The sequence below is a fragment of the Eptatretus burgeri genome, chromosome 12, assembly GCF_056783735.1.
Source record: "Eptatretus burgeri isolate ZD-2024b chromosome 12, Ebu_testis_v1, whole genome shotgun sequence".
In the NCBI taxonomy this organism is placed as follows: Eukaryota; Metazoa; Chordata; class Myxini; order Myxiniformes; family Myxinidae; genus Eptatretus; species Eptatretus burgeri.
In genome coordinates this window covers 4,796,828-4,821,827 of record NC_140972.1, presented here as the reverse complement: position 1 = coordinate 4,821,827, position 25,000 = coordinate 4,796,828, and the positions used below count along the sequence as shown (strand labels likewise).

General features: G+C 43.7%; 1 protein-coding gene across 5 annotated transcripts in view; it reads left to right on the top strand.

The window, feature by feature from the left end:
- The window catches only part of HTT (huntingtin), a 637,913-nt gene that overhangs the window by 169,861 nt on the left and 443,052 nt on the right, over positions 1 to 25,000 (top strand). For all 5 annotated transcript variants that reach the window (XM_085849284.1, XM_085849282.1, XM_085849286.1 and 2 more), the window contains 2 exons: positions 7,703 to 7,893; positions 17,964 to 18,096. In XM_085849284.1, the coding sequence (XP_085705410.1) occupies positions 7,703 to 7,893; positions 17,964 to 18,096 (324 nt within the window). The remainder of the gene's footprint in view (positions 1 to 7,702; positions 7,894 to 17,963; positions 18,097 to 25,000) is intronic.

Here is a 25,000-nt window from a genome sequence, read left to right as displayed (position 1 = left end):
TGTGGGTATATCCACCTGAAGTTCAAAAATCAGCCGCGATTATAATTTTGGCATGTTTTTTTTTGTTGGAAATCACTTTTAACATGTAGAAATGCAAAAAAAAAAAATCGAAATTTTGTTGAAAAAAAAGTTGGGGTTGGAAATCACTTTAAACATGTAGAAATGCAAAAAAACAAAAATTCAAATATTTTTTCAAAATGGCCGCCAGAGCGGCCATATTGGATTTTGGACCAAGTCCAAAATCTAATGGCATGATCCTTGGACCATACCTAACCCCCCCACCAAGTTTCGTCGAAATCCGTCGAGGAGTTTTTCCGTAATACTGTTCACAAACAAACAAACAAACAGAAAGGGGTGAAAACAGTAACTTCCGATCTTCGATGGCGGAGGTTAATAATTTAATAACAATAATCAGATATGTACAATGACAATAATTCAAATTATAATATTGAAAGGAAAACATGAGGTCAACTAAATCTCAATGTAATTGAGGTGCCTCCACACAGACTTAAATACAGACAAAGGGAAAATATTCCTGTAGTTGGCTTCATGATTCGGGTGGTGGACTTGGGATCCGAGGATCCTGAGTTCAAATCTCACTCGGCTGTTGAATTAATACCAGGTGGGGTTGACTCTGCTGTCATCCTTCCGAGGTCGGCAACATGAGTGCCAGCTTGCTGGTATCCTGTGCCGGAGTGGCGACCTGTCATGCATTGTGCCCAAAAGCCAAGGTGACTCCTATGGTAGCACCAACGCTCTGCAAAGAGTATGGTCCCAATTATTGGAAGGGGAAAATGAACCAAAGAAAAATCCCTCCTTTATCCCGGCACTTAGCTTGGTCCAGGTGGTTCTTATGGAATGTGGAATCGAGGCGCTTCGTGGACGTGCTCAACAAAATGGCGCCAATCCGCCTTCTCTCCGTAGGAAGAATGTATGTCAGGCAATTCATGAGTGGTCATCAACACCAAGGCTCAGAGACTTCATGCAGTTTCTTTTCACGAGCGAATATGCGGACAGTTCCTCTCCTGCACCCGGTCTGTTCACAATGATGGCCCACACAACGAGACGATCTCTTAGGCCCTGTGAGGAGGCCACGAGGCACGCTCTCCTTCCCTCCTAGGAATCATATACCCTTCACGGCTCAACCAAACTGTCAACGGCCAACGTGTCCTGTTCAGCACGCGAGCCAATTCTCACAGCACGAACACGAGAATCATGCAGCCTTCATCATGCCGAGCGCAAAAGCGAGATCCTCCGTGTCCTCTGACTACTGTCCTCTCTCGACCGCATGCGTCCTGTTGTTGCAACTCCACAACTTTCTGATCTGATCTGCTCCTCCCGCACCCACTTCCTCTTCATGAGTCTCATGTCACACACAAAAAACCTCCGCCTCTGGGTCATGGTCTGCTCGCACGAAACCCGGGAAGGCAAGGCCTCTGCTCCCTCATCACGTTTTGCTTGCTTGTTATCGTATATTTGGTTATAAAAACTGAGAGAAAAGTCACAGGGGCAATTCCAAACTGGGGAAGTTATCCTTGATCCCTACTTAATAAACACGGCACCACCCCCCGTGTGGTGACGAGTAACACTGAAGCTCACAGTCTCCCTATTTAATCACATAGAGATGTCTCCTACACGTCCACGGACCAAACAACTCTATACAATCCTATCTTTCTTATGAAATCCCTTCATCTACCCCACAAACATAACGTAATGGAACCGGAGACCAAGACGGAATCAGAAGAAGTAGAGCAAAGATGGAGTCGTCAGGAAGACCCTGGATAGGATTTGGGTTTCTTCTGCTACTCCACAACCCTCAAATCCATCCAGGTGCAGCTAAGTGTGCATTGCAGAAAAAAATTCTGCAAGAATTCACTTCTCCTGAAAGAGATGAAAGAGAGGAAAAATAAAGAATTAGAATGAATAAAGAGAAGTATAAAATAAATAAATAAATAAATAGAAATAGAAAGTAGAAAGAAGTTTTAAAATAATAAAGAACAAAAGATGTTTGGAAGAACCCGGACTGATAGATTTCAGCAGTTACTCTCCAGGCTCAAACGCAGAAACGTGTACAAGCTACCAGAGGTCCGTCTGTTGGAAAGCACAGTCCACACAGCATCAGGATATCGTACAAACGGAATGTAATTGATTGTGAGGTTAGATATCCGTCGCTGTAATGTGGAGACGTTCGTCTCCCTGCCATCCTTTGTTTCTATTCCCCCACCGAACCGATGGCTGTGTTTTTATGTTCTTTTCCTCTATCCGTCATTTTATGCTCTTTTTAAAGCACGCACAAAACCTTGAGGCGCAAGGCAGTCAGAGGAATGATCAGATGTCATCAAAACTGTGGTTAACGGCATGGCAGTAAAATCACCACGCCAGTTAAATCGTCACGGGGGTTTTTTGGGGGGGGGGACGTTTTGAAAGTTCATTATGCATGTGACATTCAGGCGGTTCGTTGTACGCTGAGCCGGTTTATGCTGTAATGAGCTGCACACCAGTCTGAGGGAGGACGAAGGCAATGCGATGTGAGAGAAGGTTGCGGTTTGTGAAAAGAAGGTTGCGCTTCCATTTTGTGAAAGTCGAGTGGAGTTTCACTTCCTTCCTTGTCCGCGGAACTCTTGTCCGACAATGGTGTTGAACTGCCGACCAGCCGAGTCGCGCCACACAGATTGCTGCATGTTCTCTTCCCTCCTTGTTTCTGGAAGACTGCTGTGCAAGGGAGTTGAACTGTCGGGGCTCGTGCACATCACTACCTCTCGTTTGCCCGACCAAATCTCTTCATCGTCACGTCGAATTCCCTATGTATATATGTTGTCAAGTCATTGATTGGGTCCTATGATTAGAATCACTAAGGAATCTACCGATTGTTGGTTTGTTCAAGGGCATGTTTTGAGTCGAGGGTAAGGGTTTATTTATTACATACGCATTTGCACTGTTTTGCTTTATGCAATCCTTCTTCCGAGCATTTTCTTATTGTTAAATATACCTGGTCTCGAGGTGCATTCTGCTTGTTCTGCCTGCTTTTTTCGGTGGTTTAGGGTGGTTGGAGTTTCATGATAAAGCGGTTCAAACTGCCACAGACTGTGTTCGTGACCCAAAGGTTTGCTCGGCCTAATTAGATAGGTCATGGGCATCTATTGGTGCTCCCCCTGCCCGGTTAATTCCACGGTCCCACCGAGTATTGTAATGTGGCAAACAGGCCCGGGGACTTGCTCGGAGCTGTTGACTTAGCTGGTGGTTGCGGTTGTTTTGACACAACCCACGAGACTTGAACCAGGCAACTACAATGGATCTGCAGCTGTAATGATATCTATGGTGGTCTTCATTGTTGTTTTATTCATAAATGGTTAAACACAAACGAAACAAAATCTCATGATTGTCACATCATTTGATCCCTATTTATGGTAACCTGGAGTAAATCACAAATAACAAATGTCACTTATTGTATCGATTTGATACAATTATTTATACCATCACCGCAACCACCACCACCAACAAAACATTTTGCAACAACTTTCTGCTTTTTTTCGGGGGTTTGGTTTAATGAAGACATTCCTCCCTCTCGATCAATCCAATGCATCAGTTTCTTGGAAACCCAAACATTCCATGTTTTTCTTTACTTTCAATTCACGATTATTTAGGACCTCCTTTCAGGTTTCTTCTTCCTATCACAAGCTTGATTGCTTTCTTTATGGAAAAATTTATACCATCTCTAACCTTTGTGATTAATTAGGTGATTTTCTTTTACTAAATCTAATACACGCACAGCTTGCTGTATAATGCGTTACCTGCAGGTGCCAATGGTGTACATTCACGTCACATTACAAGTTTCTGAGCTTTTGTCATGAAGTTGAAAAGCAAAAGGCTCTTGCAAGCGACAGTGAACTTTCCTGGAATTGTGTGTTACCAAATTCTTTGTTTTCAAGTTTTGTGAACACTCGCTCCTTTGTTTGGCGTTGGTAGGATGGCAATCGTGGACCTGAGGTGGAAGAGTTTTAAAGGCATTGTGGCAGAAAAAAATTAAGATGGGAGAGCTTTCTGTAGGAGTGCTGCCTGTAAGTTTCACATTCTGGAAGCCAATTTGTTCCAAACGTGTGAGGAAGGTCAGAATATTTGAATTGTGCTTGTTTATTTTATTTTTTTATTTTTTATTTTGAATTAAAAGGCCTATTTTGGCTGTGGATGATGATAATGCACCAAATGCACACCAGCTGTACAATCTGTTCTTTGTAACGCTTTTAACCTCTGCCGTTGTTTTTTTTTTTTCCATGAACCTTGGCTCAAAAACTCTATATTAAGCACATGAAATGCTCATTTTGCAAGACCGACAGTGCTTCTCGGGATACTGTGGATAATGGATTTTTCATGGAAAGTGTTGTGAAGGAAAGTGTGCGTGTGTGTGTGCGTATGTGTGTGTGCGTGCGTGCGTGCATTAGAATTGACTACCTGTTTACTTATTCTTCGGAAAAAAGCAGAACTACCCACTGTATATAGCAGTGGCCGATGCTACCCTGCTAACCACAGCATCATTCGGTCCACATCGGTTTTCGAAGCCTTTCGTTGGCAAATCATCAGTCCATCCCTTGGGTTAGGGAATCGATCTATGGATGCATTTCCGGTCCCTGGAGGTCATCTCTGAAAAGAGATGCCATTTTTAGAGAAAAAAAAAATGGTAAAAAGATAAGCATGTCCACTTCAGTCCCAAGACAATAAGTCCACAGTCCAACAAAACTGATCAAATAAATACATATGCACCTTGCCCGAAGGCCAAAGCTGAGTCATAGAAAAACACATTCATCCTCGCCCATAGGGCCAACATGCATGGTCATACCATAACCATTTGAGGACTTGATTCTGCTTTTATTTTTATTTTTTTCAAGAAAAGTAAAAAAAAAAAAAAAGAAATCAAACAATATAACAAAGCTAAGAATGTGTACTTCAGCCCTAAAGTCAAAGTATGCAGTCCAACAAAGCTTGTTAAATTAATATACACATGCCCTTCGGCCTGAAGGCCAAAGCACATGGATATATAAAGACGCAGCTCTGAGCGTGGCCGAGACTGTATACTTCACGGTGAGATAACTCACCTCAGTCGGAGCATATACGAAGACCAGGGAAATGACACCCAAGAAGTGACGAATCCTTAGTCTCATAATACGCTCATTGACCGGTGTTCACTCAATTATCATTGGAGTCAGCTTATTGGACACAGCTACAGCAACTCCTTGGGCATGGTGACCATCAGAACAAGCAGACAATAGTAGGTGTAACCACCAACTATGATCTCACCGCAATCCGTTCTCCGAACCTCAGAGAGAGCTGCAATCCCGATGTCCAAACGCTTGAGCTCAGATGATAACAGAGACAGGTGATCATCCTCTCTTAGGGATAGGACATTCCAGGCACCCACCCGAAGGGACCGCCTCAGGTTAACCCAAGGAGACCACCGCTTAGTGGACGACACCTCAGCACCACCCCGACACACACCACCGCAATCTGACCTGGGAAGTTCCCCGTGGTTTTCCTCCTGTCATCAAAGATTGGTGGTCCTGAAGGCTTTACCCCAATCCCGTCATTCGGTGAGCTGCCCCACGGAGGGCAGCTGCACAGGAGGTACTCCCACGGAGTGGGTTTAATGACATCTTGGGTGCTGCAATCCTGTCTATACTTTGTGGTCAGGATGTTGAGGTCACAGAGAGATTCAATTACCTTGACAATGATACTCATGTCTCTGCTGGCTGTGAGCCAGTGGTCAACAGACATCTGGGTCGGGCCTGGGGAGTAATGGATTCACTGGATCATGGGGTGTGGTGCTGCCGGTACCTGTACGGGTGGACGAAAGTCCGAGTCTTCAGGTCTTTGATGCTTCCAGTCTTACTCTGTGAATGTGAGACTTGGACTCTGACCAGGGATCTGAGATGAAGACTTCATTCCTTTGGTACCAGGTTTCTTCGGAGAATCCTTGGCTATCGCTGGTCAGACTTTGTGTCCAACGAGCGGTTGCTGAGAGAGACTCGAATGAGATTTGTTATCTGCATAGTCCGTGAGCATCAGCTGCTGCTGCGCATGAGGCTCGTTTTCCTGATGCTGATCCTGCTCACCAGAGTCTCTCAGTGAGGGTGTCTCGTGAGTGGAGGAGGCCAATGGGCCGACCACATGCCTCATGGTTGCAGCAGGTTGATCAGCATCTCAAGGAGATGGGGATGGGCCAGGCATCTGCTTGAGGGATGGCTCGACGGATGCCCCTGAAGTCCTGGCAGAAAGCGGACGCAGTGATGCGCTGCTCTGGTGCATGCTCCCAGACCTGACCTCTGAGCCCACATAACCAAAATGCATGGCTTTACAAACGTATTGTTTTGATTTTGGAAATGTACCCCAGGGGAGGGCACGCACGTATGCGTATAAGATCCAAGGATGAGTTATTTCATTAGTTTATGTGTCAGTATACCTTTGCTTCTTGTCCAATGGTTTGGGGGACATGCGTTGAGGTTAGTTTGTGTATCCCTTGTGTGATATCTCCCCCCCCCGCCCCCAACCCCCTCCACTCTCTACTTTCAGTCCTTTCCATCCACCTTTGTTCAATTCAACAACCCCTCTTTCATCCCATCAGTCTTTCTTTCAACCGCGCAGATTTATTCTCGTCCTTTGGTGCGTCTGTCTTCTTCACCACTTCAATCCACTCATTATTTTATTATTTACCACCAACCGCCCATCATTCACCGTAAACAATTGATCCTGTGGACCGGCACCAAATTGCTTTCCCACATTCTTCCTTCCCTGCACGTCAACGTTTACCTGCGGGACGGCGCTTCTCGCATGCGAACAGTACGTGCACTACAAAGGATGTTTTATGCATACAGGGATGGGTTAGGGGAACTTTCCACGTCTTTCGTGTGCGAGGGACGGGGTGAGGGTACGATGAAGTCTCTCTCAGGGACAGCGGGATTTTCCACAAGCTACATCGTGGACCCACCCCCCATCAGATGCGCACCAATGGGAGAGAGGCTCGCACGACACTGAACTCAAAAAGCCATGTCTGGTGAGGAGAGAAGAGCCCAGAGTGCGGAGGAGAGCAAATAAGAAATAACAGCATGGACGGAACAGAATTTCCTCAAAGCTTGTCTGAAACTGAGTGGCTTGCCATTGACATATCTGAGATACCGGAGAGGATTTGCCCTACTGGTGCTGGTGGATGCCTCAGCAACACGGCTGCACATCGCACTGAATCTCCACACCACCGCAAATTTTCCCCATCCTCCCCCCCCCCACCCCCGTATGTTTGGAATGGCACAGCTCCGTTGGGTTGTGTGAAGTGAGGGAATGAGTCGACTCCACGCTTAGTTCTTTTTTTTTCTCCTCAGTTCTTCTTGTCTTCAAACAGTTTAAACTGCAGTTTGTTGCAGTGGCTGAAACTAATTGTAGTTTTTAATCATCCAATGAAAGTCCACACTTGACGGCAAAACAGTCGCTCATACATTTTACTTCTTTGATCATTTGAATTTTCTGTGAACTTAAATTTGTCGGAAATCTTGGAATATTTATGATTAAAGCTTCCTTATGAGGACCAATCTGTGAGCTTCCATGGAAACTGCAGTGTAACTTTCAGGTTTTGATGACATTGTAGACATATTAAAATTGCCTTCTTGGAAGATGTCGTACTCCCTTTTCATTTTGTGCCTGTGCTATTCTTCTTTCCCAGCGACAGCACGGCAGTGCCTGGGCTGCACGACACGTTCAGATGATGACATCAGTCGTGCAGAAGAGTCATGGGGAACAGTCGGTGAGCCGACTCTGGTGGCAATGGTCGAGCAGCTCTTTGTCCATATGCTACGCATGCTCAGCATCTGTGCACATATAATCGATGACCAAACCCCTGGTCCCCCACTTAAGGTATTCAAAAACTTTAATTCTGATTTTGTTCCAATGGATGCGTTATCGGTTTTGTGTGTGTGTGTGTATGTATGTATGTATGTATGTATGTATATATATATATATATATATATATATATATATATATATATATATATATATATATATATATATATATATATATATATACACAGTGGGGAGAACAAGTATTTGATACACTGTCGATTTTGCAGGTTTTCCCACTTACAAAGCACATAGAGGTCTGTAATTTTTATCAGAGGTACACTTCAACTGTGAAAGACGGAATCTAAAACAAAAATCCTGAAAATCACATTGTATCATTTTAAAATAATTAATTCGCATTTTATTGCATGAAATAAGTATTTGATCACCTACCAACCAGGAAGAATTCCGGCTCTCACAGACCTGTTAGTTTTGTCTTTAAGAAGCCCTCCCATTCTCCACTCATTACCTGTATTAACTGCACCTGTTTGAACTCGTTATCTGCATAAAAGACAGCTGTCCACACTCATTCAATCAGACTCCAACCTCTCCACAATGGGCAAGACCAGAGAGCTGTCTAAGGACATCAGGGACAAAATTGTAGACTTGCACAAGGCTGGGATGGGCTACAGGACAATAGGCAAGCAGCTTGCTGAGAAGGCAACAACTGTTGGCGCAATTATTAGAAAATGGAAGAAGTTCAAGATAACAGTCAATCTCCCTCGGTCTGGGGCTCCATGCAAGATCTCACCTCGTGGAGCCTCAATGATCATGAGAAAGGTGAGGCATCAGCCCAGAACTACACGGCAGGACCTGGTCAATGACCTGAAGAGAGCTGGGACCACAGTATCGAAGAAAACCATAAGTAACACACTACGCTGTCGTGGATTAAAATCCTGCAGCGCACGCAAGGTCCCTCTGCTCAAGCCAGCGCATGTCCAGGCCTGTCTGAAGTTGCCAATGACCATCTGGATGATCCAGAGGAGGAATGGGAGAAGGTCATGTGGTCTGATGAGACCAAAATAGAGCTTTTTGGTTTAAACTCCTCTTGCCGTGTTTGGAGGAAGAAGAAGGATGAGTGCAACCCCAAGAACACCTTCCCAACTGTGAAGCATGGAGGTGGAAACACCATTCTTTGGGGATGCTTTTCTGCAAAGGGGACAAGACGACTGCACCGTATTGAGGGGAGGATGGATGGGGCCATGTATCGCGAGATCTTGGCCAACAACCTCCTTCCCTCAACAAGAGCATTGAAGATGGGGGCGTGGCTGGGTCTTTTAGCATGACAACGACCTGAAACACACAGCCAGGGCAACTAAGGAGTGGCTCCGTAAGAAGCATCTCAAGGTCCTGGAGTGGTCTTGCCAGTCTCCAGACCTGAACCCAATAGAAAATCTTTGGAGGGAGCTGAAAGTCTGTGTTGCCCAGCGACAGCCCTGAAACCTGAAGGATCTGAAGATCTGTATGGAGGAGTGGGCCAAAATCCCTGCTGCAGTCTGTGCAAACCTAGTTAAGAACTACAGGAAACGTCTGATCTCTGTAATTGCAAACAAAGGTTTCTGTACCAAATATTACGTTCTGTTTTTCTGATGTATCAAATACTTATTTCAGGCAATAAAATGCAAATTACTTATTTAAAAATCATACAATGTGATTTTCAGGATTTTTGTTTTAGATTCCGTCTTTCACAGTTGAAGTGTGACTATGATAAAAATTACAGACCTCATCGTGCTTTGTAAGTGGGAAAACCTGCAAAATCGGCAGTGTATCAAATACTTGTTCTCTCCACTGTATATATATATATATATATATATATATATATATATATATATATATATATATATATATATATATATATATATATATATATATATATATATATATATATATATATATATATATATATATATATATATATATTATGGTACTGTCATGTCCAGGTCAGTTGACACCGACGCTGGATGGAGGAGCCGAAATGGCATTTTCCTCCCTCAGACGATGTTCCAAATGATGGCAGACAATGCACGTGGGTCGTGCGGCGAGACACGAGAAACTTAGCTCTTGTAAAACCAACGGGTTTATTTCCCGGACCCACAATCACTCGGGCATGGTGGAATCGCGAGGAGACAGCGGGTTGGGTGGAAGGAATGCAATTGATAAATTATATACAATGAGAATAAAAATGAATCTAAATACATCGAAGGTGCCACAAACCAGATTCAGTCACTGATGGGAAGGGGACAAAAAACCAGGGGGAATCAGCTCTGGTGGCAGCGGAGATGAGCAGGTGATGAGGCAATGAGGAGACAAAAACACACGGGCAGGTCGATGAACGGGGCGAGGCAGACGGTGGGGAGTTGAAGCAGTAGGCAGACAAAATGGCACAGGGTAAAGACAACAGGCAGAGGCAGGCAGGCAGGACAACCTCTTCTCCTCACTCGATTTCCCTCACAATTTTGTTCTCCACAGAACTCCACCGTCCTCTCTCTCTCATTCTCTTCAGACAAAACTAACTCTCGGTCATGTTCCCCATTCTCCACAGACCAACTGCGCGATTAGGCTCCTCCTTCTTGTCTTGGGGTAACACTCCGACCCCCCCCTCCTCGAGAGGCCTTCGCAGCTCCCGCCCTCTTTCGTGCCCAGTCTCCCGGCACCCCCTGGATAGGTTGACATTGAGGTTTTACATACAATTTCCTTACCAGAATCCCCAATTGTTACCTTGCACCACCCCCTGTATGACGCACTTTCAAACAAGACAATTCTTAAGCTAACGTTTCCCTACTTGTACATCGAGATGGCTAACTACTCGTACACGGATCATGCTACTCCATACATTTCTATCTGCTCTATGGTGATATCTAAGCCGCCCCACAAACATAACATTTGTACATGTGCACTGTTTTCAATGTCTCTCTCTCTCTCTCTCTCTCTCTCTCTCTCTCTCTCTCTCTCTCTCTCTCTCTCTCTCTACCTCTCTACCTCTCTACCTCTCTACCTCTCTACCTCTCTACCTCTCTACCTCTCTACCTCTCTACCTCTCTACCTCTCTACCTCTCTACCTCTCTACCTCTCTACCTCTCTAGCTCTCGCTCTCGCTCTCGCTCTCGCTCTCGCTCTCGCTCTCGCTCTCGCTCTCGCTCTCGCTCTCGCTCTCGCTCTCGCTCTCGCTCTCGCTCTCTCCCTCCCTCTCTCTCGTACCATATTCGTCACAGAGTGTCAGTGCCACCAAAGCAGCTTTTTTCAGCAAGGGTTGTACTAGCTGGTTTGCCAAAACCTTCCCAGCAATAGTTTGGGCAGGAATTTAGAATTTGGCCATGGTGTCATCGATAGCTCGCCTACTTTTTCCAAAGGACACCGTGGGGTCCTGTACATCCACAATCTGAACAAATCCCAGCAGATGGGACCCCAAGTTTAACATCCAACCGAGAGCCGGCATGCACATTTATCAATCGCCCTGCTTGTGAAACGCTGGGATGACAGTTTATCGCTTGGTTGGGATTTGAACCCAGGCTAGAGCACTTAGAGCAAGTGTGCGTACTTCCAGGCTATCCTGCCAGCCCTTTGCAATGACAGCACATCACACATTGCTTCACTATTATTATTCTGTCACGATTGTTTCGAAGTGTAATTTGGAAGTTTGCTTCATTATAAATGTTTGTGTTGTCCATTAAGGTGCTATCAAATGTTTGTGTCCATGAACTGTGATGGTGCACCCTTGAGTTATACAGTAGCCAAATGGGCGAATGACTGTGCATGGACCCATCACTTGGCAATGACCTCGTCAGGATGGATGGCAGATGCAGCCACAAACTGTGGCCCAGGTTAAGGGATTAATCTTACACGAGTGCCCTATTAAAGTCACCAAAATATTGACACAACATGGAATTTCTCAAGACAGTATTCTCATCAACATCCACAAACTTTTGGATATGTCCGAGGTCGAAGAAGTTTTCATCACTCACGATGAACAGCAACGGTTGGCATCACGTCCTGAGCTTCTCAAACCGGTCAACACATTTCCATTCGACTTTATTCCTCATCTCGTAATTCCTCCACCACTGGCATCCTGAAATGAATTTATAATCCATGCATTGGAACCACAGGGGATCATGATCAACCAATTAAATATTCCACCTCATACCGAGCCAGCACAACCAGGGCCTCAATTTTTGAGCCACTAAAGATAATCCTGGTGATTGACCGAATGCCTTCCAAAACCCCAATCAAAGGTCAATACTATGCCAGCTTACGGCAAAAGCTGTGGCAAGTCATCAAGGGCATTCACTGACTCATGTTGGCTAAAGGTGTGATCCTCTTCCATGACGGCATACCTGCGTACAATGCCTGTGGTGTGCAGACCACCCTTCTTGCCTATGGCTTTGAGCAGCTGGATCAACCGCTGTGCACCCCGGAAAGTAAAATTGTAATTCGCTACAATGACCTATTCCAAGTCTCAATTGCAGAGCTTTATGTCATCGATTATGTGGCAAAGCAGACGATGTAATCAGCTCGCAGTTACTTCCTAGCAGATAAGATACCTTTCTTGGCGTGAGCTTCGTTTTAACTTTAATAAATCAAAAATCTCACTCTGAAAGGACTGTACCAAACCCTCCAATCTACTTTCTAAAACAATCCTGTTGAATAAGTTCAGCGATTCAAACTCCTGGGTTTCACCATCAGCCATAATCCTTTAAGTTGTCCAAACCACACTTTTAAGTTGTCCTCCAAAGGCAGCCACTGGGCATCCTCCATCGTGTGAAGTCCTTTCTTTGACACACCTGAACTCTTTTCCACCTGCAAGGCCTTCATCTGTAGCTTGATGGAGTATTGCTCTCTCCTCTGGGCTGCCTCACATCTTGGTTGACGCTGTGAAATCCAAGGCCTTCAGAATCATTGGAATCTCCCACCGTGAAGATGAGTCGATGGGCTTCTCAATTCACCATCGTAGACAGGTAGGTGGTCTCTCTGTCTTCTACTGCCTCCTTTCTGGTCTTGCATCCTTTTCCCTTTCTGCGCTTTGCCCCCCCCTGCCCCTCAGGTTTCTGCAGATGTGGTCCACCATCAACCCCCTCCTGGTGAAATTACCTAATTCCAGGATCTCACTGCTCACTGCCACTCATTCGTTCCTCTTTTTTTTTCCCGCCCGTGGAACCAACTTCCACCTTCTCTTTAATCTCATTCTTCCTTTCAGGTCTTCAAGACAGCCGTTCACCACCATCTCAGATCATCTCCCATTCAAAACCATGATCCTTTCTACCCTCATAAATTTCCGCCACCCCCCCCCCGCCCCCTCGCCCACACATTCCTCATCTCCACCTCCTTCCAGATTTTTGGTTTTACCTTCCTGAGAGTTTGCTTCTCTATCAATGTTGTCCACCCCATACTTCCTCCCCTACTCTTTACTCGCATCCCTTGCTTGTCGGTCTTGCTTTATTTTCTCCCTCGCCTCCGATCTTGGTACCCCTCCCGCTTGTCTTTCTGCTGTTACTTTTGTTCTGTTGCATTCTTATCCTTTCTGTGTTCTAACACTTCCATGAGCCTCGACTTTAGATACAACCACCCACTCCCCCCCCCAAAAAAAAACTACAGTTGCAACACAAAGAAATATTTTTTTAAAAACGTCACAAAATCCCATTGTGAACCTCGTAATATTATTTGAACGAATTATGGCCAATTTTGTGAAATTGAGCACTGAATTACAAAAGTCCTTGCTCATGGACCTATTAATTGTCTATTGTAGTTGTACCTGGAAGAAACACGCGTGGGAGTGGTGGGTGTAGGAAAACCTTTCATTGCCGCCTTCATTTTCATCAACACTTCATGGGGAAATGGCGGAATAATAGCACAATTAAAATTATAATTCAAAGGATTGCTAAAATGATCAATTTGTTTGCAGTTTCTCTTTTCAGTAATTGTATGTCATTAAACACTTCAAGGGTAACCTCTGCCTGGAGGTCAGAATAATAAAAAGTAAAGTTAATTGTGTTTATTTTGCTCGTATCTTCATGTACGTTTCCAGTAAATGTGCCGAATTGGAGCATATTGTTGATTCACGATTCATTTGCTGAAATCGTACGTTGTACTTTATGAATTAGACACCTGTGGGCCAATAATAATGGCTTCGCAAATAAGGAGAACAATAAATTTCATCAGTACACTTGTAAGATGTTTTCTTGGGGCTTGTTGGATGGCCTTGAGGTAGGCAACTCACATCCCCCCTCCCCGCCCCCCCAAATCAGGTGTCTAGCCTGGGTTTGAATCCCGACCCAGCTATAAACTGCCATCCTGGTGTTTCACAGGCAGGGTGATTCATCAATGTGTGTGCCATCCCTCGGGTACACGTTAAACTTAGCACCCTGTCTGCCTGCATTAATTATTGATGGACGTTAACAATCCCACGGTGTCTTTCATCAAGGGTGGACGACCTATCGCGGGCAACCTGAACAAATGACGAATTCCCGAGGGTGACAGTTTTCTACCTGGGTGGAGGTTTGAACCCAGGTTAGACGGGCGCGTGTGTGTACCCTCGAGGTCATCCTGCTTGCTCCGTTTATTATGAATTTTTTTTTTGTTTAAAATACATGCTCTCGGCTGGTGGTGGTGGTCACACAGAATAAAAATCAGGACACAACACAACAAAGGGAACAGCAGGAGACAGGGGAAAAACACCAACAGCAGGGCGGAGGGAGACAGTAGATCGAGATGGACAAACGAGGGATGCAGGGAATGATGAGGGGCAACAGAGAACGCAAAGGGTGGGCAATATGGATACATAAGCAAAATTTTGGGAAGGGTGCAGGGTGGTTTAACGGGTGTAGAAAAGATCATGATTTTGGATGGGGCATTACTTGAGATGGTGGTGAACAGCCGTCTTGAAGACCTGGAGGGAAAATTGAGATTTAAGAAAGTGTGGGAGGTGGTTCCAGAGGTGGGGAAAAAAAAGAAGAATAAATGAGTGGAGTGGATGGTGGTTCTGGAGTTTGGCAGTTTTCCTAGGAGGGGGTTTCTGGTGGACCGCATCCATCCTACAGATACCTGGGAGTTAGGGGGACAAAGCATGGAGAGGGCAGAGGGTGCAAGTCGAGAAATCAGACTGAAGACAGAGGGGCCACCGGCCTGTCGGTGATGGAGAAGTGATAGAGAAGTGAAAAGTGGAGAAGATTCCTTTCAGTGAACATCTTGCCCATGGTGTACTTGAGATGAGCATTCATGGCGCTTTTGGCATCTGTTGCAGCGTCACTTCCAATTGCCTTTGTTAGGATCTCTATCTCTATCTCTATCTCTATCTCTATCTCTATCTCTATCTCTATCTCTATCTCTATCTCTATCTCTATCTCTATCTCTATCTCTATCTCTATCTATCTCTATCTCTATCTCTCTCTATATCTCTCTCTCTCTCTCTCTCTCTCTCTATATCTCTCTATCTCCTCCAAATGACGTCCTCTCTTAATTTTTTAACAATACAAAGTAATTACACATATATCTTTATTAATAACATACTGCTGATTTTGTTTATGATTCCAATTGATATTTGAAATATCATGTGCTGGAGCTGCTGTCCTCTTTTGATGTTTTATGTTAATTTTGCTTGAGAACACCTGTCCCTGCCTTTTGTTTTCAGGTCGCACACACTTTTTAGCTCTCTATTGCACACTCTGCCACAAATGCAACAAATAATTAAGGGGTGCTCAGGCTGAGTTTTCCTTCTTCCCTTCTTTAATCCCACTCACCCTGGTTTCCCCCCTTTCTCTTGTTTACCACTCACCCTGGTTTCCCCCCTTTCTCTTGTTTATCACTCACCTTGGTTTCCCCCTTTCTCTTCTTTACCACTCGCGCTGGTTTCCCCTCTTTCTCATGTTGACCACTCATGCTGGTTTCCCCCCTTTCTCTTGTTTACCACTCACCCTGGTTTCCCCCCTTTCTCTTGTTTACCACTCACCCTGGTTTCCCCCCTTTCTCATGTTTACCACCCACGCTGGTTTCCCCCCTTTCTCATGTTTACCACCCACGCTGGTTTCCCCCCTTTCTCATGTTTACCACTCACGCTGGTTTCCCCTCTTTCTCATGTTGACCACTCACCCTGGTTTCCCCCCTTTCTCTTGTTTACCACTCACCCTGGTTTCCCCCCTTTCTCTTGTTTACCACTCACCCTGGTTTCCCCTCTTTCTCATGTTTACCACTCACCCTGGTTTCCCCCCTTTCTCTTGTTTACCACTCACCCTGGTTTCTCCTCTTTCTCATGTTTACCACTCACCCTGGTTTCCCCCCTTTCTCATGTTTACCACTCATGCTGGTTTCCCCCCTTTCTCTTGTTTACCACTCACCCTGGTTTCCCCTCTTTCTCATGTTTACCACTCACCCTGGTTTCCCCTCTTTCTCATGTTGACCACTCACGCTGGTTTCCCCTCTTTCTCATGTTTACCACTCACCCTGGTTTCCCCTCTTTCTCATGTTGACCACTCATGCTGGTTTCCCCTCTTTCTCATGTTTACCACTCACCCTGGTTTCCCCCCTTTCTCTTGTTTACCACTCACCCTGATTTCCCCTCTTTCTCATGTTTACCACTCACCCTGGTTTCCCCCCTTTCTCATGTTTACCACTCATGCTGGTTTCCCCCCTTTCTCTTGTTTACCACTCACCCTGGTTTCCCCTCTTTCTCATGTTTACCACTCACCCTGGTTTCCCCCCTTTCTCTTGTTTACCACTCACCCTGGTTTCCCCTCTTTCTCATGTTTACCACTCACCCTGGTTTCCCCCCTTTCTCATGTTTACCACTCATGCTGGTTTCCCCCCTTTCTCTTGTTTACCACTCACCCTGGTTTCCCCCCTTTCTCTTGTTTACCACTCACCCTGGTTTCCCCCCTTTCTCATGTTTACCACTCATGCTGGTTTCCCCCCTTTCTCATGTTGACCACTCACGCTGGTTTCCCCTCTTTCTCATGTTGACCACTCACCCTGGTTTTCCCTCTTTCTCATGTTTACCACTCACCCTGGTTTCCCCCCTTTCTCTTGTTTCCCACTCACCCTGGTTTCCCCCCTTTCTCATGTTTACCACTCACGTTGGTTTCCCCCCTTTCTCATGTTTACCACTCACCCTGGTTTCCCCTCTTTCTCATGTTGACCACTCACGCTGGTTTCCCCTCTTTCTCATGTTTACCACTCACCCTGGTTTCCCCTCTTTCTCATGTTTACCACTCACCCTGGTTTCCCCTCTTTCTCATGTTGACCACTCACCCTGGTTTCCCCTCTTTCTCATGTTTACCACTCACGCTGGTTTCCCCCCATTCTCATGTTGACCACTCACGCTGGTTTCCCCTCTTTCTCATGTTTACCACTCACCCTGGTTTCCCCTCTTTCTCATGTTTACCACTCACCCTGGTTTCCCCTCTTTCTCATGTTGACCACTCACCCTGGTTTCCCCTCTTTCTCATGTTTACCACTCACCCTGGTTTCCCCCCTTGCTCTTGTTTACCACTCACCGTTGTATCCCCCCTTTTTCATGTTTTCCTCATCTCTGTTTCACATTGTGATGTGCTATTGCACCTATTGTCCAATCTTTTCCCTGCTTTCTGCTCTGTTCACCTTCCTTCATTGTTTATCCTGCCTCATGGTCATGTTACTTTTCATCGCCAATTGTTTGGATTCCTCGTCATGTATCTTTCTCAGTATGTCCAGGTGATGGGGCATTCTCTTGAATATTCTTCTTTCATTGTTTACAGGTCACATGTACAATGCAGATTGTTTCGCCTTTTTGGCTTGCAGTGATCAAGTCTGTTGGTGAATTTGTCTGTGCTTTGTTATAATGCCCCCTTTTTACACATGTTAATGGGTATGCAATTTAATTGCATAACAATGTGCTGTTTTGCAGCCATTTCTGTTTTCCCTATGTTTTAATATTTATGTTTGGTTGAATAAAACCATTACTGTTGACTACTACGACTACTGCGACTACTACTACTGCTACGACTACCACCACCATGTTGATTTTACTTTTGTGGCCATTATTAGTACACATGCACATCACTGATTTGTCTCCTGCCCTTGCACCCCCCCACCCCTCCCCCCCAACTTCCCTCCGCGACCCACAGCCGAGTTTGCCAACACTACCCAATGCACCATCACTCAGCCCAATGCGGAAGAAGGGGAAGGAGAAGGAAAGTGGTGAAACAGGTGGGACAAGTGCCGTAACCAGTCCAAAGAAGGCAACGGAACAAAGCTCAGGTAATGGGCTGTGATGTCCGGCTCCCAATTCTGGGCTCTTGATGAAACAAATAATTAAGTTTAGCTTTGAGGCTGGAGTTGCGATATGCTTTTGGTAAAGCTGCAGGATTATAGTTTCATTAAACATATGATTGAGCAGCTGTTGCACAACGTGTGTGTGTGTGTGTGTGTGTGTGTGTGTGTGTGTGTGTGTGTGTGTGTGTGTGTGTGTGTGTGTGTGTGTGTGTGTGTGTGTGTGTGTGTGTGTGTGTTAACTATGTTGATATCACGGGCTTCTCAATCTTCTGCACGACCGAATCTGACTTTTTGGAACTCCTTGTTCACTCTGCCATCAAAGGAGGACAGAGGTTATGTTTTTGACCGTGTCTGTTTGTGAGCACGACATCTCAAAATGTTATGGATGGATTTGGACTAAATTTGGTGGACAGGTTGGACGAATTGATTTGATTCTGGTCAAGATCCGGTTCCTTATCCGAGAAGATAAATATATATATATATATATTTTTTGAATTTTTTTTGAAGGGATTCTTCACAATTGAAAGATCGGGCCAGAAACGATATATTTCATGATATCTCAAGAACCTGTGGACGGATTCGGCCATAACTTGGTGGATGAGTTGGGGATGTGACGTGCAATTCTATTAGATGTTTGTTCATGTCCGGATGATAATCCGGCCTATCAGTGGGATACAACACGTAAACCGTTCAGTCTGGTGGAGGTACGTGCTCTACCGAGTGCCATTCCAGTTCACTTTTTGCTTGTTTTTTTTTGCCAGCTGTTTATCTCCGATAAGTGTTTCTCTTCTTGCGTTTTAACAGATGGTACCTTTCTCACCAAATGGTCGGCACTAATCTCTTCCTTACAATTCGTTTCCCATTCACATTTTCCACTTTCTTCTTGTAGTTTCTCAATTTTGCTTTTGATTCGACTGTTGATTCGACCCTGTATTCAGCCTGAATCCAAAGCAATTCACTCCGTTGCCCCCCCCTCTGTATTGAAAGCGGTAGCTTCGGCTCCACATGTGTATTTTTGACCCCAATTTGTGGAATAATTCCACCTTTCCACGATTCCGAAATGGCAGTAAGACGTAGTATCAACGACTTTTCAGATGGTGCATCAGCAAGCTGGTCAGAAACACGAGTTCCAACTGCACTGTCATTTAAAATCTGCACTTCATTCGAAGTGTGGGGAGAATATAAGGGGCAAAAAGATGACCTTGACATTTTGTCCACAGCAGCCTTCATCTGTCACTATGAGACCTGTGGACAGGGACTTGCTATGTCTTTGTCCGGTGCTGGTGTGCAAGCATTTTCACAAAAACCATGAGAATTACAACTCTGAGTAATGGCATACAGTACCACAGTTTAATTGTTGTTTTATTGAAGTTTCTGGTGTACTTCGTCCTTTGACATCATAATAGACACGAACTGTTAAGACTGCTGAGGCTCGTCGGGGAAGTAAATCGATGAAAAGGTAATGATACGTTGGATGGAATTGATTGAATATTTGGTGCTTATATTATTTTTTTTACTTCCAGTAGTTGTGTGAACCAGCGACTCTAAGTCTGTACACCACCCCCGTGTCCAACCTGGCCACAAAAATGTACACAACTCCAAATTGCATGAATATTGATAAAATACACACGTACATACAGCATATCGATGTCATACCAAAGTGGATCCTGGTACGTGCTGATTGTTTGCTTGACGATCAGAATTTATTAGATAGAGCATGCACAAACAATGCTGCGAAGGCAATGGCAAACCTCCTCGTGTAACTATTGCGTTAATTGATTCGGTGAGAGCTCATTGGTTGTTCCAATTGTGGGTGAGAGATACGATTGGGCTTTTGGTGGACACCGGGCATGTCATCCGGTCACTTCGCTGACAGGTTCAATCAAAACACAGCATGTTGTACTTCACCATCATATTGCATGTCCATCTGAGTCCGAATGAGGATGTAAAATGAAGTTTAACGCACAGAGAAAATGATCTTTTATAACGTGTAATCGTTGTGGTTGTGGTGGTCGTTTGTGTGCTCCGTCCGCGTACTTTTATGTACTCTTCTTCTGCTTCGAGAAGTATCACGACACGTTTTGTTTGCTCTTTCTGTGTCCATCACGCTTTATTCTACAGGGTTTCTTCTGTCATAGTATCATAAAAATCGTACTTCCTGGAACCACTACATCCTGCTCCAAGTCCTGCTCGAAGGCACTTTCGTGACGGACACGACATTTTTTCTCAACTTTCAAATTTTTGTTCCAAGTCGTCCATCGATTGCTAGCCTTCCACCGGTCCCATTTTTTTTATTCCTCTAGCGAGGACCCTGCCTCGCAAACACCATGCCTGTGTCACAACAATCAGCCAAAGGATTAATTTACATCCGGGAATGGTGTTGCCAATTAGATATTCATCGGCTTGTGTGTGCCACCCAATGGGTGAACGGCACACTTTGTGACGCAATGCCCTGCCTGCTGCCCACGGATCAAGCAGTTGATAGTCAGGGTCAGTATAACTGATGACTGATCCTGATGTTCGTTCAGTTGGAAGTATTACGTACACTACTTCATGACGTCACATGTGAGTGGGAACTGAATTTGTCACCGAACCAATTTCATCATTTTATCATGTTGGGAAGGCTTTTGCAAAGCCAAGACGTCGGGGTCTTATGGAAGAACCCTGACGGATGATACTATAAACTGAAGATAGCCGTTAATTTGGAAGAATGTTTTGAATTCCACATAGTTTGCTTAATCAAATAGTTATTTGTAGGTTTCACGTCTCCATGTTATAATTAATCGCCCATGAAACTCATTTGCTTTGTGCAGACCCAAAGTGACCCTTAAGGTAATGACTTTACCGACTCATTAAAAACAAAGCACATCGTCGGACATGTAAGATTTCACGACGTATTTATCCTTGAATATTTGACATTGTCAAAAGTTCTCACGATATGCATGTTGAAAGATGACCAATTATGTCGTCGCTTGGTGAGATAGTTGGCATCGGGGTGAAGGGCAGTAGAGCAGTTGTTTGCATACCGGACGTTCACCTTCTCCACTTGCCATGAGCAAACAGGACCACAGGAGTAATGCTGGACACTCCAATGTTCCCACACGTCAGAGTGATCCATGCAATGCCTGCTGAATCCAGCTGTGAACAGCAGGAGATAAAGCGTGAACAAAAGCGAAGGGAAGACCCACTCTTTAGAACGTTATGAAGTTAATGTCGTGTAAAAATGATGGAAACCTTTTCTTGTCTTGTGAAATGGGATTCATTTTCGTACGGCATGGTCCACTTGCGGTGCGGCAGGGGTCGAGGCCCTCGGTGAGCTCTCATGTTGATGTTGATAACCTACGGATAACATCTTTTGGGTTAAGGACGCACTTTATGATCCCCTGAGAAGTGAACTTTTGACCGTCTCACCCTCACGCAGCTAAATTGAGTTAAGTGCACCAAAGTAATCTGGCAAGGTCAGCACACCTTTGATGTTGATGGCAATTTTCAACACGATGTTTGAGGCTTTTCCTGATCTTTATTCAATGGGAATTGACTGAGACTCCAAAGGGAACTTGAGCTTCCATCTATTTTTCAGAACGTGTATATTTTCCACTATTTTCGATAATACTTGCTCGTCCGTTAACATCAATGTGTGATTTTATAAATTGTTTACTACTTCATGGCTTGTATGTCAGACAGTCTAATGACATGTCGTACATAGTCAGGACAAGAGTATGAACGTTTTGATGCCTCCTTTCAGTCGGTTACTCAACCGAGCTAAGCCATATGTGTCTGTATCTGTTTTTATGTATATATGTGTATGTGTGCATATTTACATGCATAGATTGGGCTCGGCTTGGTTTAGTATCTGGAAGGAGGTGTCTATGTATTTAATATGCAAAAGGAAAAGGGAAGAGAAGGATCATATAAAAGAGGGAGTGGAGGGTAAAAGGGTAGGAATAAAAATAAGCATGAGGAAAGATAGAGGTTGTTTTTAATAAAAGGGAATGACATGATGAGGTCAAGGGGTGATCGAGTTTGAAATTCAATGATTTGTGTGTACACTGCACATCCCCAAACATCGGAATTGCCTTTGTAAGAGACCAATTACAAACAGCTCCAGGACGAAGGCCTCCATCAACATTGTCCAATGTATTTTATTCCCTGCAATCTTTGGCCATTGGACTCCAAATCAGTTTTTCAATTTCATGTCCCTGTCTAATAATAATTGGTCGACCACTTGTGCTTCTACTGATCGATCCTTTTCTTCATTACCAGTTTGTAATTCTTGTCATACATCGGTTGTCTGTTCTTTGTTCTTCGAGGACAGCCCAGGGCAAGTCCAAGAATTCACGCACGTTACATAAGGGACATTAAGAAAATTTAATTCCCTGAAAATCAATTAAGATAGCCATTGATATCATTGATTTTTATTCCAATGTTGGGCATCTGCAAGGAGAATACCCACAACAATTTATATGTTATTAGTCCTTGGGATGATTCTGTAATTAAAGAAAACATGGTGTGTTACATATGGGACGTGTTATGTATGGGACTGTCATCTTGTATGCATGTATAGATGTATTCTCCATCGGCTTTACTTGCGATAAATACATTGTTGGCATAAATTGCCTTTCATAACACAATCAACAGGTTTGAGCATATTTTGGCACAAAGATCCAACATTTAACGATTAGAAACTCAGCAATTCATGCAATAGGATATGAAAAAGAGATCATCTGATTATCTCCCTATCTATCTATCTATGTTACTAAAAATCTCATCGTGTATGTATGTATGTATGTATGTTCCTGAAATACAGCCAAAACGGTACATGATAGTGCAAAAATTTTAGGGCCACCTTACTCACCATTTCCCTGCGGTGTGCGTTATCAAGTTTCATTCAAATCGGGCAACGAAAAAAATTATTAAAAAATCAATTCTCGATTCAGTTCAGTACTCTTCAGGAGAATTTGATCAATGCAAACAACCTCAGCGGTATAGTTCGCTGGAGCTATCTTTTTTTTTTTTTCTTGAAATGATTTTTTTTTCATCAACTGCTGTCACAACGGGAACCCAACGGGTTCACGGGTCGTCGAGTTAAGTATCAAAAATGCAAAATGATTTTAAATTAGAATCATATTAACAATGGTTTGCAAGTATGTCTGAAGTAAATGAAATGCACGTTATTGCGGACATACACAAAAATGTACGATATAAAATGATTAAACCCGGACAGGACATGCAGGACAGATCCGTTTTAGGGCGTGTACAAGGAATGAAAATAATTTGATTGGAGTAATTTGTTGGTAATTCATTATTTTTTTAATGCTCGTATAGATTTTTGTTTTTATTTATCTCAAAACTTCAGAACTTTTGTACATTCATTTGAAGTAATTATATGTAGATGGAATAATTTATCAACTAGACTGAAAATATCAAATCTGGCAACATAGTTATATGGACGACTTCCACTTCCACAAGGGAATAGAAGAAGGTATTAATTTTGTGTAAAACGGAAATACATATTCCAGTATGTTTCATAGAAAAAACAGAAACTTAGAGGTGCCTGAAATAATGATAAACAAAAACTCATATCTTCTTCAACAGGAGGTTACAGCCCTCCTTACAAATGGAATGATCCCATGTTGTTTATTCTGCCTTAAACTGGGCCATGTGTGGACAGGTCTCATGAGAATACACACCCCCAAAGTAGTGGTCACATGTTGGCAATGTTGAAGTCGTCTTTTCTACAGACTTTGCAAGCAATGTCACACACATAACGGTATTGTCACATACGTAACATTTTAAAATTACTTGTGAACTAATTATCTACTTATATTTAATCTAGAAAGACAGGATGTATGACCAATACATGATGGAGTAGAACTGAAAATGGCATTAAAAAAAAAATTCAGAACTTTTAGTGTGATCCTAAAAAAATCCATGTAAAATTGTTATGTATGGGACATCGCTTATTAAGAACAGGCCTAATTTGCATAATTAATGAAGTTAACATTTTTTTTTCATGTGTATTAAAAGGTCACGGTGGAGTATTCATGTCCATGTAAACAAATTATTGTAAGTTTGGTTTAATTTACGACAACACGATTTCAATCTGTCCCATACGTATCACCTAATTTGCATATATGTAAATTAGTTTAGTGACTTCACACCTTCAACCTATGACTGCCATTTTCTTTCAAAGGTTAATAAAATTTCACATTCAGACCTGAAAATGTCATTGAAATTCGTGCTGTGGCATGAATATGAAATTCTGCCATCTGAGGGGACCTTCTCTTGGACTTGTCCCGTGGTTCCCATTTCAGTTTTTTGATTATGATAAATATGTTGTTGAATTTGGTTGTATTTGGGGGTTTAGAAAAAAATTGATTGGCTTCTCGTACTGTTTCTGTTATGCCAAGCCAACGTCTTTCCCTGGTTCTTTGAATGAGTGGTGATCAATTTTTTTTTTCTCCTCCAGCCGATCATCATAATTATGGTACTTCTCTTAATTTGATTCAGTGATCTATTTTCATTTTATATGGAGTTAGCCGAAATATATGTTATCGTTAGTGTATTCCAATTTACAATGATCAATTTAATTATCATAAGCTCAATGTGAAGCTCTTCCTGACCACTCACTCATTGATATAAATGTTTAGAACTTTCTAGGTGGGCGAGAAAGCTGAAATTCTGAATACTGATGCAACTGGAAGCCAATATTCCAAGAAAAATAACAAAATGGTCGGAAAAGTTCCGTACACGAAAGTATCCATGAATAAAATTCAGCCGGTGTAGCCTCACTCTGCTCATGGCAGGCCACGTGACCCACGACAACACAGCTTACACGTGAACTGGTTGCTCGGCAACGCTGACACTCACTTCTTATTTTATAACCTTT